Source organism: Triturus cristatus, chromosome 10 (assembly GCF_964204655.1).
Source record: "Triturus cristatus chromosome 10, aTriCri1.1, whole genome shotgun sequence".
NCBI classification, from domain to species: Eukaryota; Metazoa; Chordata; class Amphibia; order Caudata; family Salamandridae; genus Triturus; species Triturus cristatus.
In genome coordinates, this window is record NC_140593.1 from 833,201,269 (window position 1) to 833,214,283 (window position 13,015).

Consider the following 13,015-nt stretch of genomic DNA (forward strand, 5'->3'; position numbering starts at 1 on the left):
AGGGGAGCAGTACCCCGATCAGAAGTAAGAGTAGAAGGAAAGATTTCTATGGGGACCGAGAATATCAGGTATAAGTCTGTGGGGAACTCGGAGGTGGAGAGAGGGGTGAGGTTACCAGATGCGCTGAAAATACCAGTTATCATCGGACCTATTGAGTCGATGTATGAGCTTGAGCCAGAAACGGCAGGGAGTTTAGAACAATCAGAGAGCAGGACGAGAAATGGGGTAGAGGAAAATGGATTGGTGGGGAGAATGGAGCGGATTCCGAAGCCTATAGAATGGAGTACGCCGATGCCAGCTACAGCTGACTCCTCTGGAGGACAGGGAGAATCGAGACCTACTAGACCAAGGTCTTTAGTGGAGTCAAGATCAGATTTGAGAATGTGGACACCACCGGTGAGAACACAGAGTCAAGGTGTTTTAGACGTGGAGAGGGATCGAGGGACGATTGTAAATCGCTCTGTTCCCGTGGGCAGATCAGGAGAGGGTAGGCCACAAGAAAGAGAATGTGAGTACAGTGACAGAGATAGTACAGCCTGCCGAGAAGTGCTGAGGGGAGCTTTGAGAGGGAAAATGTTGGTTGTCGTAAGGCTAAAGGCAGAAATGGATGAGATAATAGGTGGAAATCTACCCCTGGAAAGAATACTAACTTACGAACAAGATGAGTTACTATTTTTAGCGAAAGATGTGACTCGTAAAGCACGCACAGCTCATGAGAAATTGTCAGAGTTGGCAAAAAGATATGGGGTGGATTTGTCGAAAACTAAAGCGTTGCAAGGTGATCACCGGCTACAGTATAGTGATCAGGAATTGGAAGACAAGAGACTCATGGGACTGCGAACCCATGTCAAAGATTTGATAATAGCAATGCGGGCATGGATCATGCTCGATAAGTGGGAAGAAAGATGGTCCAAGAAGAAAAGTTCTAGAGGAGTAGTGGGAGAGACGCCAACTCCGGGTGGAGGGACGACGGCAATAGGGAGTTTCCCTTTAAGGAAGGTACAGAATGGAGGATACGTACATGTACCCTGGAGTAGAGGGGACTTGGCGGCCTTCACAAATGATTTTCCCCGGCTAAGGGAAAAGCCTGTGGAGTGGTTCAAGCAAGTTGATCGCTTTGTCAAAATCTCGAAGGTACTGTGGATTGATTTGAATACTTTGTTTGACATTGTGATCCCGGGGGATCTGTGGTCGGCATGTAAGGTTGCAATTGAATGGCCAGCCTCAGAGCCCGACAGGGATTTGATTATACATGGCCCGTCGCCAATAGTGATGAAAAAGATCGAGCAGGTAATCACTTGGTTGAAATCGAAGGTCTCACCTCAAGACACTGATTGGGTGAAGATAGATAGGACTGTACAAGAGCCTAAGGAGACAGTGCATGAATTTTACAAGAGGCTTTTGCAGGCTTTTAAACAGTACAGTGGTTTGGAGGCCTTGGATACCAAAGATATGGGACAGTTTGTGTCCAAGTTTGTGTTGGGATTGAGGCCAGAGGTTAGTCTAATGATACAGCAACATTTGATTTGTTGGCAGACTATGCCTGTTAATGAGATTCTCCGATATGCTAGATATTGCAGTGATGAGATTAAGTCTAAGCACAAGAAATTGAAAGACAATCTGCTATTAGTACAGATGCAGACCACAGTTCAGGGACAGTCCACTGGAGGAACGTTGGGAAGGAGGCAGGGAAATTATCAAGGAGGAGGACAGAATGCTCAAGGACAGGCGAGGCCGAGAGGAGTAGATCCTAAGACCGGAATAGATGTGGCAGTGTTGAAAAAGACCACAGCGTGTCACCTTTGCCACCAGATTGGACACTGGAGACGCGAGTGTCCTTTTAACCCGTTAAATCGAATACAGCAGGAATAAGAGGTGACCCTTGTTCCAGTGGCAGACGCACTCCCTGTAGTGACGCAACCTAGAATGACAAAAGGGGGGACGAATGTTCCGCATGTACAGGTTCCCCGACCGCCTAGAATACAGAATATGCAGCAGGGAGCTCGGACATACGTACAGATGCCCCTATTCGAAGTGAATTTGGAAGATGATTCCGATCCAGCAACGAGATCTTGCTGGGGAGGAGACAATGATTGTGCGCTTAGAGCGGTCCTAGAAGTAGATCAGAAGGGACCCTTTGTAGAAGCAGAGATCGATGGCCACCCTACGACCTTTTTGGTTGATACGGGGGCTACAAGATCGACTGTAAGATCTGCAGTGATCCCGTATCAACCCCTTTCTGGCCAGACAATCCAAGTTGTTGGGGTAGCGAATAAGCAATTGACTAGCCCACTGACGGAACCAATACCGATTAGGATCGGGAACTTCAGTGACAGACACCAGTTCGTGGTGTGCGATTCTAGTCCAGTCTGTTTGTTAGGGAGAGATCTATTGTGTAAGCTTAATTGTACCATCTATTGCACCCCGAATGGAGTGGAAGTCCAGACAAGAGACGATGATGCGACCTTTAAGGTTGCGAACCAGCGTTGGTGCGTGGAAATGTACCCTGCACTCACAGTGGAGGAACTCCCTTTAGACTTGAGGGAGTCTGTGTCAGTTGATGTATGGGACCTTAGTGGGGAAGAGATAGGACTAGTTAAAGGCGTAGATCCAGTGAAAATATGAGTCAAAACGAATGTAGAATACCCAAGAACTCCCCAGTATAAATTGTCACAGGAAACTATTGAGGGGATCCGACCCGTAATTGAGTCCATGCTTAGGCAAGGGATTTTGAGAGAAATCAGGGGTAGTCCGTGTAACTCGCCCATAATGGGATTGCAGAAACCGAGCGGGAAATTCAGGATTGTACAAGATTTGCGAAGAATTAATGAGATCGTAATCCCATGTTGTCCCGTGGTACCGAATCCATCCGTGATCCTGTTCCAAATCCCATGTGATGCGGAATGGTTCACCGTAATTGACCTGTGTCAAGCCTTTTTCTCGATTCCTCTGCATGAGGAGAGCCAATTTCTTTTTGCGTTTAGGCTGGAAAATCGTGTGTTAGCATGGTGTCGTATCCCACAGGGGTACACTTAGAGCCCGTCTATTTTCAATCAGATTTTGAAAAAGAACCTTGAAGGTCTGGTGCTTCCCCAAGAGTCTGTTCTCGTCCAGTACATTGATGATTTGCTACTGGCGTCAAAAACTGAGGACGCCTGCAGGATTGATACAGTAGCACTGCTGAATTTCTTAGGAGAAAATGGGCATAAGGTATCTCCAAATAAATTGCAGTACTGTCTGAGTGAAGTACAGTATTTGGGTCATCGGATTGAGAAAGGCAAAAGAAAGATATCCCCAGATCGCATAGATGCGATTTTGAGAATGCCCGTCCCTACGACTCAGAGGGCAGTTCGGATGTTCTTGGGAATGGTTGGCTACTGTCGCCAATGGATCCCGAACTTCTCCTTTGAAGCGAAGCCCGTACAGCGGCTGACGCGCAAGGATGTGAGTGATCTGGTACCATGGGATGAAGACTGTTTAAGGTCCTTTCTGAAACTAAGAGAAGCCTTGTGCTGTGCGCCAGCGTTGGGAATGCCTGATTACAAGAAGGCATTCGCATTGCTTTGCTGTGAGAAAGAAGGTTGCGCATTGGCAGTGTTAACTCAGGTTCATGGGAATGTCCGTAGACCAGTTGCCTATTTTTCGGCTACATTAGATCCAGTAGCCTCCGCGTTGCCCGGATGTCTCAGATCCGTTGCTGCAACAGGTGTCAGTATCGAGAGATGTGAGAGCATTGTAATGGGTCATCCACTTACTGTGCATGTGCCACATTCTGTTGAACTGTTGATGACCAGGACTAAGACACAACACCTCACGAATAATAGATTGACACGTTATGAACAAGTCATCTTAGCTGCTGAGAATGTAACGTTGAAGAGGTGTTCTGTTTTAAATCCTGCCACATTGTTGCCAATCCCGAATATAGATGATGAAGATTGTGAGGATCATGACTGCCTCGATGTGACTGAATTGTGCACCAAACCCAGACCTGATATTGTGGATGAACCGCTTTCTGAGCCAGACGAAATATTCTTTGTGGACGGTTCATGTTTAAGAGATAATACGGGTCAGTTGAGAGCAGCCTTTGCTGTTTGTACCATCACCGGAGTGGTCGAAGCCGCTTGTCTAGAGGGAGTATACTCCGCACAGGTGGCTGAGCTAATTGCTTTGACTCGTGCCTGTGTGGCCGCTAACCAGATCCGTATAACGATTTATACGGACAGCCAGTACGGGTTTGGTGTCGTTCACGACTTCGGACAGTTATGGTCCCAGAGGGGGTTCATGACATCATCTGGGTCACCCATTAGGAATGGAGAATACGTGAGACAACTGTTGGAGGTGTTGCAAGGCCCAGATGAAATTGCAGTAGTGAATTGTTCTGCTCATACGAAAGGAAATGATTTTGTATCTCTTGGAAATAATTATGCTGACGAAGTGGCACGATTTTGTGCAGAACAGGGGTGCGATTTTACAGAACGACGCATAAGGGGAAATGAAGAAACAACTGATCTCAGTGTGATGTTGGCGATGGCCGATACATGGGAGGAGTTAAAACAGCTGCAAGACGAGGTGTCTGACGAGGAACGGGATAGTTGGGTGCGAGCTGGATGTGAGAAGGGAGATGTAGATGTCTGGGTTTCGAGTGATGGAAGAGCGGTGTTACCGGAATGTCTGTTGAATCCAATGGCACGATTGATACATGGTGCTGTGCATCTTGGCAGGGATGCGATGGTGCGAGTGTTTCGTCAGACATGGTACAATACGAAGTTTCGGGCAGCAGCCGAAGCTGTATGTCAGAGAAGTGTCACCTGTCAACAAGTGAATGTAGGGAAAAGGACAGCAGTGACAATGAGTCACATAGGGAGGTCGGGTGGCCCTTTCAACAGGATGCAGTTAGATTTCATTGAGATGCCAAGGTGTAATGGGTTGAGATACATATTAGTTGTAGTGTGTGTCTTTTCCAGATGGGTGGAGGCTTACCCGACACGCAGGTGTGATACTCTAACTGTAGCTAAGTTACTGTTGAGGGAGCTCATCCCGAGGTTCGGGTTCCCGACCTCTTTGGAATCGGACAGAGGAACGCATTTCCTCAGTGAACTGATGAAGTTGCTTTGTGCTGCCCTGAACATAGACCAAAGGTTACATTGTAGTTATCGACCAGAGGCTTCTGGGATAGTAGAACAAGTTAATGGGACATTGAAGGCCCGAATGGCAAAGATGTGCTCCTCAACTCCCCTGAAGTGGCCAGATGCCTTACCTCTGGTTCTTATGAGTCTCCGAAGTGTGCCAGATAGGAGGACTGGATTGTCGCCCCATGAGATATTGATGGGGAGAGCAATGCGTGTGCCAGCAATACCAGCCTCTGCATTGATAAATATCACTGATGATGTAATTCTCGACTACTGTAAAGGCCTGGCTGATGTGGTTCATTCTGTGTCCCAGCAGGTGCAGGCGGTAGCTGTTCCAGCCGCAAGTGATCTGTGCCACGACCTGTGCCCAGGAGATTGGGTGTTAGTACGGAAGCACGTGAGGAAGAGTTGCTTGGACGTTCGCTGGAGAGGCCCTTACCAGATTATTCTGGTTACAAATACTGCAGTGAAGTGTGGGGACTACCGAACTGGGTGCATGCCTCCCATACCCGTAGAGTTCCAGCACCCTTGGAAGATACAGCCCCTCTCGTGAACGAAAACCCAGCTGAGGTGGCAGGGCCACCTGAGAGGGCAAGTCAAGCTGTAAGGGTGGCTGACGCAGCTGGTTGTGCACTGGAACAAGCTGTAAGCGAGGGAGAGAGAAACTCCGAATCAGAACCAGAAGCTGAAGAAGGTGCCTTCGGCGGAGTGGAGCCAAATACTCCCGGAGAAGAATGTAGTGCACAGGGTATCGAAAGGGAGAGCAGGGGTGTCTCAGAAGCAGAAAGAGTTTGGCCCGTGAGTCAGAGACGGGTAAATTCGAGAGGAACATCGAGAAGAGATCTTGCCCCAGTATCGGAGGTGACCGAGTCGGAACAGAGTGAGGAAGATCAAGATCCGGAAGCTCCGAGAAGGTCGAGGAGAGCCAGAGTGCCGTGTCACAGGTACGCTTCACCTGAGTGGACGTACGTAGCAACGAATGCTAGGACCGATGAGTACGGGGAGGCTGAGGTCGATTACTCTTGTCAGCGGTCCACCGACTCTGAGGGCGGAAGTATTGCTGAAGATCCCAGGATTAGAGATCAACGGAGTACTGACTCTCCATATTCCAGATCCGCCACTCCTGAGTAACATTCGTGGTCTGATTTTGGATACATTGGCTTTCCCGAACTTTGCAGTTGTACCTTCTCCTCAAGAACTGAAAACTCTCAAACTTGAAATTTTGCAAGGAGTCCTGGAGCTGTTGGGACCTGCAGTTATTCTGGATTAGAGATAAACTTTGTCGAGAAGGAGCAAAAACAAGGGAGCCTGTGCTGATCCGAAAGAAAGTAGAGAACTGAACATTAGAAAAGAAAATTAGCTACAGGGGATAATTGTTGCATTGATACACAAGCCTGAATGAGGAAGAGACTCTCGCCCATTGTTATCGAACTGGATTCTGAGCGTGGGGGAAAAATGGCAGAGCCTAGAAATACACACCGTAGGGCGAAGAAGGTGATAGGTACACTTTTAGGAGTAGTCATAGCTGTTATTTTTGCAGTAGTCATAACTTTGTATGCAGTGGCCCACAGGGAAGAGGGGAAGATGCTGGGAACACCTGCACCTGTCACTCCCAGTACCCAGAAGGATATTTCAGGAGATAAAAGGGCTATGATGCTAGAAGAGAGTAGTAGGTTACACATGGATTTGTTGAAAGGTGATTTCAAGCTCAATGCATATGCGAAATTGTTGTATGAGTACGTTGATGCGATGGATGCGAAGGATTGCTATGTATGCATGCAGTTGCCTGCTTCTGTAGATGAGGGTATTAGATACCATCACCTTCCATTGACTTATGGGATTTCTTGCAGTCTATTGGTTAGTCTGTTTTACGAAAGGAAACAGTTTGAGTACTATTTCTCTAATTATGACACGGTACTTCCTGACGTACCAGCGTTTAAGCATTTGAATAAGTATGATTATTATAAGTCACATGAAAGACTTCAGACTTATTTCATACCGACTCAAAGTTTGGATACTGCGTATGCTCATAGAAATAATTTGACATGTTCAGTGTCAGACACTGAAAAGAAATGTATTGGCCAAGTTGAAGACAGATATAGAAAATTAACCCAAGATAAGGATGGGGGAAAGAAATCAACAGATTGGACAGAGGAAGAGAAACTGCATAAGTCAAGGGGAAGTTATGGACCCATAGCTTTAGATCAAGTGCAAAAGGGAAATTTGTGTGTTGCTCGTCCTCAGTCGGACAAGGACAAAATTTGGGTTGGACACAGTACCTGTGCCTATACCTTTACTATGGAAGATTCAGCTAAGAACTTTTTGCAGAGTCAGATACAGGTCATCCCGACAGTGTATTATGTGTGTGGAAGGAATGCATATGTAAGGTTGCCTGAGCAGTGGTATGGGACTTGTTATTTGGCTGTTATTTTTCCGAAGATATACCATGCGGAGGACTTGACTCTACTAGAGACAGGACAGCACTCTAGAGTACGGAGAGATGCAAGTGCAGGAGCAGTGATTGGTGATATCTTTGGGGCAATCATACCCGGTCTGGGTGTGATTTTGAATGATGTGAAGATACGAAAATTAGCAACTGTGGTTGATGAGTTGTCAATGAACACAGCGAAGTCATTGTTGTTGGTGGATGGAGAGATGTTATCGATCAGGACAATGGTTTTACAAAATCGTCTTGCATTAGACGTGTTATTAGCAAAAGAGGGCGGAGTCTGTAAATTGTTGAAGGTTCAAGAATGTTGCACGTATATTCCAGACAACAGCAAGGAGCTGAGGCAATATATAGTCAACATTACCACACTTCATGAAGAAGCTGCAGTATTGGCAGAAGAGAATGTGTGGGAAAAGATTGGGAAAGGATTTGGACATGTGGGAAGTTGGTTTGCAGATTTCGGAAAGGGAATTCTTGGATATGTGCTGAAACCAATCTTGATTGTGGTGGTTTGTGTGATCTGTTTGTGGGGACTTGTGAGAGCGTACAAGTGGTACCGAGGAAACAGAGCTGAGAGGATTCTCAGGGGATATGAAAGACGAATGGCGCATATGCAAGATAGTCAGTATCAAGACCTAAAAAGAATGGAGGGTTTCCGACAAAGTGGGTTGGTTACCACCTCGGTATGAAGGGATTGTGTGATGACAAGTTGTCATCAAAGGGGGGAACTGATAGAGCGTTGCTGATGCGAAAATTGTAGGGGTGCACCATATTCATTGTTAGTCAGCACCCGCATATAACTGAGCATGTTATTCAAGTATAATGGAAGTGTATTCATTGAAATAGACAAGTAGAAATGTAAGCAGGCCTCGAGAGAAGGAAAAGGCCACCAGTTATACTGAAACGTATTGGTATATGTAACGCTTAGTATAATAATGTCATGTATTCAGAGACATTAAGTCATGTTAGTGGAACGCAGAAGATAGTTCTCTTAAGAATGAGACGGATAATTAGAATTGGTAATTATAGTGTGTTTAGTTTGAGGCCTAACCATATATGTAAAGTGAAGGCCTTCGTTTATGCTAGCCATGTTTTATTAGGTCGACAGGATTTTAGCAAAGCTTAAATTGCAGAGAGTTGTGAAACCTCATGATGTTAGGGTTTTTTTCTGTCTAGCATTTGGCTGCAGGTACAAGGCCATGTAGCTTGTTAGTTAGAATGAGTCTTTGTTCAAATGGAATGGAGACAGAAGGAGTAGACATGAAGGTAGTGGATTGGAATGTAAAGTTGCAACTCCTGGTACAGAAAAGGCCTGGGACCCAAGGTCGAATTCGTGGAAAGGAAGATGAAAGGATCCAAATGGAAATCTACTGAAGGAAGAAGCTGCCTGAAGGGGTGTGCTGAAGGGCGTGTACAGCTTTTTGGGGTTTTGTATTAGGGACAGAGCCCCGTGGGTTGGGCAGACGAGACTTAGGAGAGGGACTGAAAGGAGCATCATAGATCGAGCTCTCATATGGTGAAGACTTCTTAGGAAGTTTCACTGCTGACACCTTTTATGCGATCCTCACCTGGAAAGGGAATGTTGAGTAGGGATGTCCCCTTAGAATAGAGTAGGGACAGTAATGATTTGATTCATGAATTTGAACTTTGATATCACAATTGCTATAGGGTATTTGATGCTTTTGGAAGCTGTAATCCTGTTTATCTTTAGTCGTATGCGGATACTTCGTATACTGGCATTTGTATTAGTCCCCATTTATCTTTTGTGCCTTGTATTGAGGTGCCTATATATTCAGATGTTTTTACTGATAATAAAAGGTCAACCTCCGAGATCATGAGTCTTCTTTTCTGAGATGTCAAATTGCGGTAAATACGATCTGATAATTGTGTTTCTTCCCCCTATGCTATTAGACAAGTAAAAAGATCCTGGCGACCTGAGTGGGTTCTTGTAGGTAATTAGATGAGAACAAGAACCGGCGTTCCCATTACTATCTGAACATGTTAGGCCACATGAACATCCACTGGAGCTCCATCCACTATTGGAACATGCAGTGCTACAGAGGCAGACTCAATAGAGGAGTGTTGCCTCTTATGATTCGCCTGTTAACGCTGGCTCTTTTCTCGGTCATTTAGTGAAGGGGGATTGGAAGTAAGAAACCATTTCCTTCTTTGCGTTCTTTCCTTCAGTACCCAGAATGTTTAGTGGCCTAGTGGACACTGAGTTGTTGACATAGCATTGGTGATTGCACCCCGTGTTTGTGGCATTCATTTCTCCTCAAACCATTCCCCCTAGTTGTTGGAGATCCTATCTTTTGTGAGTTCTATGAATTGTTAGGGAGTTACACGATCTCACCTGGGGTTTCTCCCGTAGATCCTAAGTGTGATTTTGGTGTGACATTCATTTACCTACTTCGAGTATCCATGGATTTGGTTGGCTGAGAAGTGTCCGGTCCGGTCACTTCAGTGTCTCTTCCAAAATTTTGTGGTTCTGCTGCCACAACATCAAAGCTGTACCCATTATTGTGTTTGACCGGAAGTGGTAAGTGGGTTGAGAGGAGGATCTGGTCCCATATCACGCCTGCACAAAAGCTACTTTATAGTCCCACTTGGAGCTAGAGACACAAACAGGTGTGGCCAAAAACCTGAGAGCCCCGGCATATGGCAAGGACCACAACAGCCCTTTCTTCTACGGAGGACAGCTTTGTTTCCCACTGTTTGTTAAAAAATAATGCTTTATATTGCAAGAGAAAAGAGCCAGAAGGCTTTCTTAAATAGATGGATTATTTCTAAACAGACGGATTATTTCTAATCAGTGGCTCCCTCACTGGAGCCAGGCAAACCATGTCTCATCTCCATCTTTCCATGTGAAACTGAAGGAATTCCAGGGCTTGGTGCAGAGGTATTCTGGCAACTTGCCCTTTCTAATGTATAAACTACAAACATACTTGCATACAACCATTTGCCATATTCTTCTGATAAGTTAAAGAAACACAAAACATATGATAGGAGCTGTGCAAAATAAATACATGAGAACACAAATACCATAAGGCCAAGTCAAACACTAGCAGAAGTGAGACTACACCATCCTAGCCACAGTGAAGGCACACACTTAATAAAATAGAAGAATGGTGGTTTATTTGACTGTGGTCACAGAACTTACCAGAAGGAGTAAAAACAATATTTTTTGCAGAGACAAAGAAATACCAGGCTCTTAAGGTTGGACTAGTTAATAAATATGACGAAGAACAGGGGTAAATGGGTAACTAGCTCTACTTTTCCAAGTAATAAGGCGGCTATTATGAAATGAGAATCATTTCAAACAATTTCCTTTTTCTTTGACACATGCTGTTGGTTTTGTAAAATGGCGCCCAATAAAGTGATACACTGAGTAACATAGACAACATTCACCACTGACAGATCATGCACCCCAGAGACTTACTAAAGTGAAGTGAGGGTCGTGTTCACCTTCAGTGCAGCACAAATTGCGGTGATTCCTTCGTCCCCAATGGTGTTCTCCTGCAGACTGACAAAAAGTAGGGTATGATGTCACTGGGCTCTCAAGAATACACTATCCAATCATCTCACAAAGCCTTTCATTACATCCTCCACCTACTTCTCCACTTTACGCAACCTTTAAAAGCCTCTGTTATACTTTCGCTACCCATCATAGACAACCCTTTGTAAGACACAGGCTTACAAAGGTCTGCAGGATGGTTTCTACAGAGTCAAGAGCAAGAAAGAGCTGTCTGGTTTTCCCTGCGTCAGCTACGAGGCGGAGAAACTTTTCGCTATCTCCAAGCCCGTAGCGCATTGCAGAAAGCGATACCCAAGGGGATTGACCTGCTGCTCTCCTCGCCCCTAGAGGACAGACTATTGGATGACTACCTCCAGGACGAAGCCATTTCATTAACATATCGCAAAATACTTAATAATACTTTGGATACCCTAGGTAAAACTCGTACAAAAGGGGTAGACGATATCGGGGATATTAGTGACGAAGACTGGCAGGAAGCCATGGCTATCCGATTGTGATTCAAACTTATCCAACTTAAATTACTACACAGAGCCTATTATACCAGCTCAGTGATTGTCAAGATGGGGGTTCTAGGCTCTTTGGCCTGTCCCAGACGATGCGGACACACTGGCACTTACCTACACTAATGGTGGGACTGCCCGATTCTTCAGAAATACTGGGGTAAGGTCCTATCGGCGCTGTCCGGATTTGTCGCAAACCCCTTGATGTTTCTCCCCAGCTTTGTCTTCTTAATATCTGGGAGGCTACTGACTTGTCGAGGACTGAGAGGTTGTGGGTCTCTCTAGGTTGTATGCTGTCAAAACGCAATATAGCCAGAACATGGAAAGGAGTGGCCAAGCCAAAGTTCGATGACTGGGAATCGGACATGGATTGGTGTATGCAAGCGGGGAGGGTTATATATGAGAGCAGGGGATGCCTGCATAAATGGAAAAGAATTTGAGGTCCCTAGAATGAGAGCAGAGGCATGATATGTACTCCTTTCAGCGATGATCCCCCTGTATCAGTAGATCACGAAGCTTTGTAATGCTCTGTCCATGAAGGGATACATGAACCACGCGATTATAGTGTAAACCAGGGGTCTCCAACTAGTAGCTCAGGAGCTTCTGGTAGCTCCCCAGTACCTTCAAAGTAGCTCTCTGAGGTGAAGTCAAGCCCAGTATCAATTTCAGAGTAGGTGTCTATTAAAGAAGGCAGCACTGATCATCTCAAGACCCTAAGAGTGACAGCCAGCCAAACTTATCACAGTAACTCATACTAACACTCAAATACACACTGTACCAGCTTATAGGACCTGCTACATGGCAGTCTGTATCCAATCTCAATATAATTAAGCCACAAGGAAATTGACCATGTTGCAGTCCCTCCTTTATCAGTCACAACATGTGTGTGAACAGTGCACCATCAAAAAAGTATGGCAGCAGTAGCCTGAGCTGTAATCAGCACTGACCCACCAAAGTGCGGGACTGCAGGAGTCAGAGTGAAAATGTGTCAGTTAGATGCATGATCAGCTCAAGACCTGAGGAGTACAGGGTATGATCCAGACCAGAGAAAATTAAGAGATTCATCAACATTTATGTGTGTGCCCATAATAAACACTATTGCTTCCTAAAACTATGCCTGGTGCCAAGAACCTCCAAATATATATGTTAGCCGATCATAAGAGTGTTATATTTGGCATAATTGTGTCCATTTCTGACTTAATAGTGCCAATGGCATAATTATGGTCATCCTTGACTATTTTAGTATTTTTGTTCTAGTTGTGGTATGCTGGCAGCCATCATAGACCTACTCTGAGCATGACTTGCCTATATGTACCTATTCCTGGCATATTAATGGCCATGACTGATATGTGGTCTTATCCCTGATCCTTCTGGTTTCCAGCCTAGGCACAACTGTGACCCT

General features: G+C 45.4%; 1 protein-coding gene across 1 annotated transcript in view; it reads right to left on the reverse strand.

Annotated features, from left to right (window-relative positions):
* NLRC3 (NLR family CARD domain containing 3) overlaps window positions 1-13,015 on the reverse strand; it is an 820,465-nt gene that overhangs the window by 222,703 nt on the left and 584,747 nt on the right. Inside the window, exon 15 of the mRNA XM_085630169.1 lies at window positions 11,018-11,101. Within this exon, the coding sequence (XP_085486295.1) occupies window positions 11,018-11,101 (84 nt within the window). The remainder of the gene's footprint in view (window positions 1-11,017; window positions 11,102-13,015) is intronic.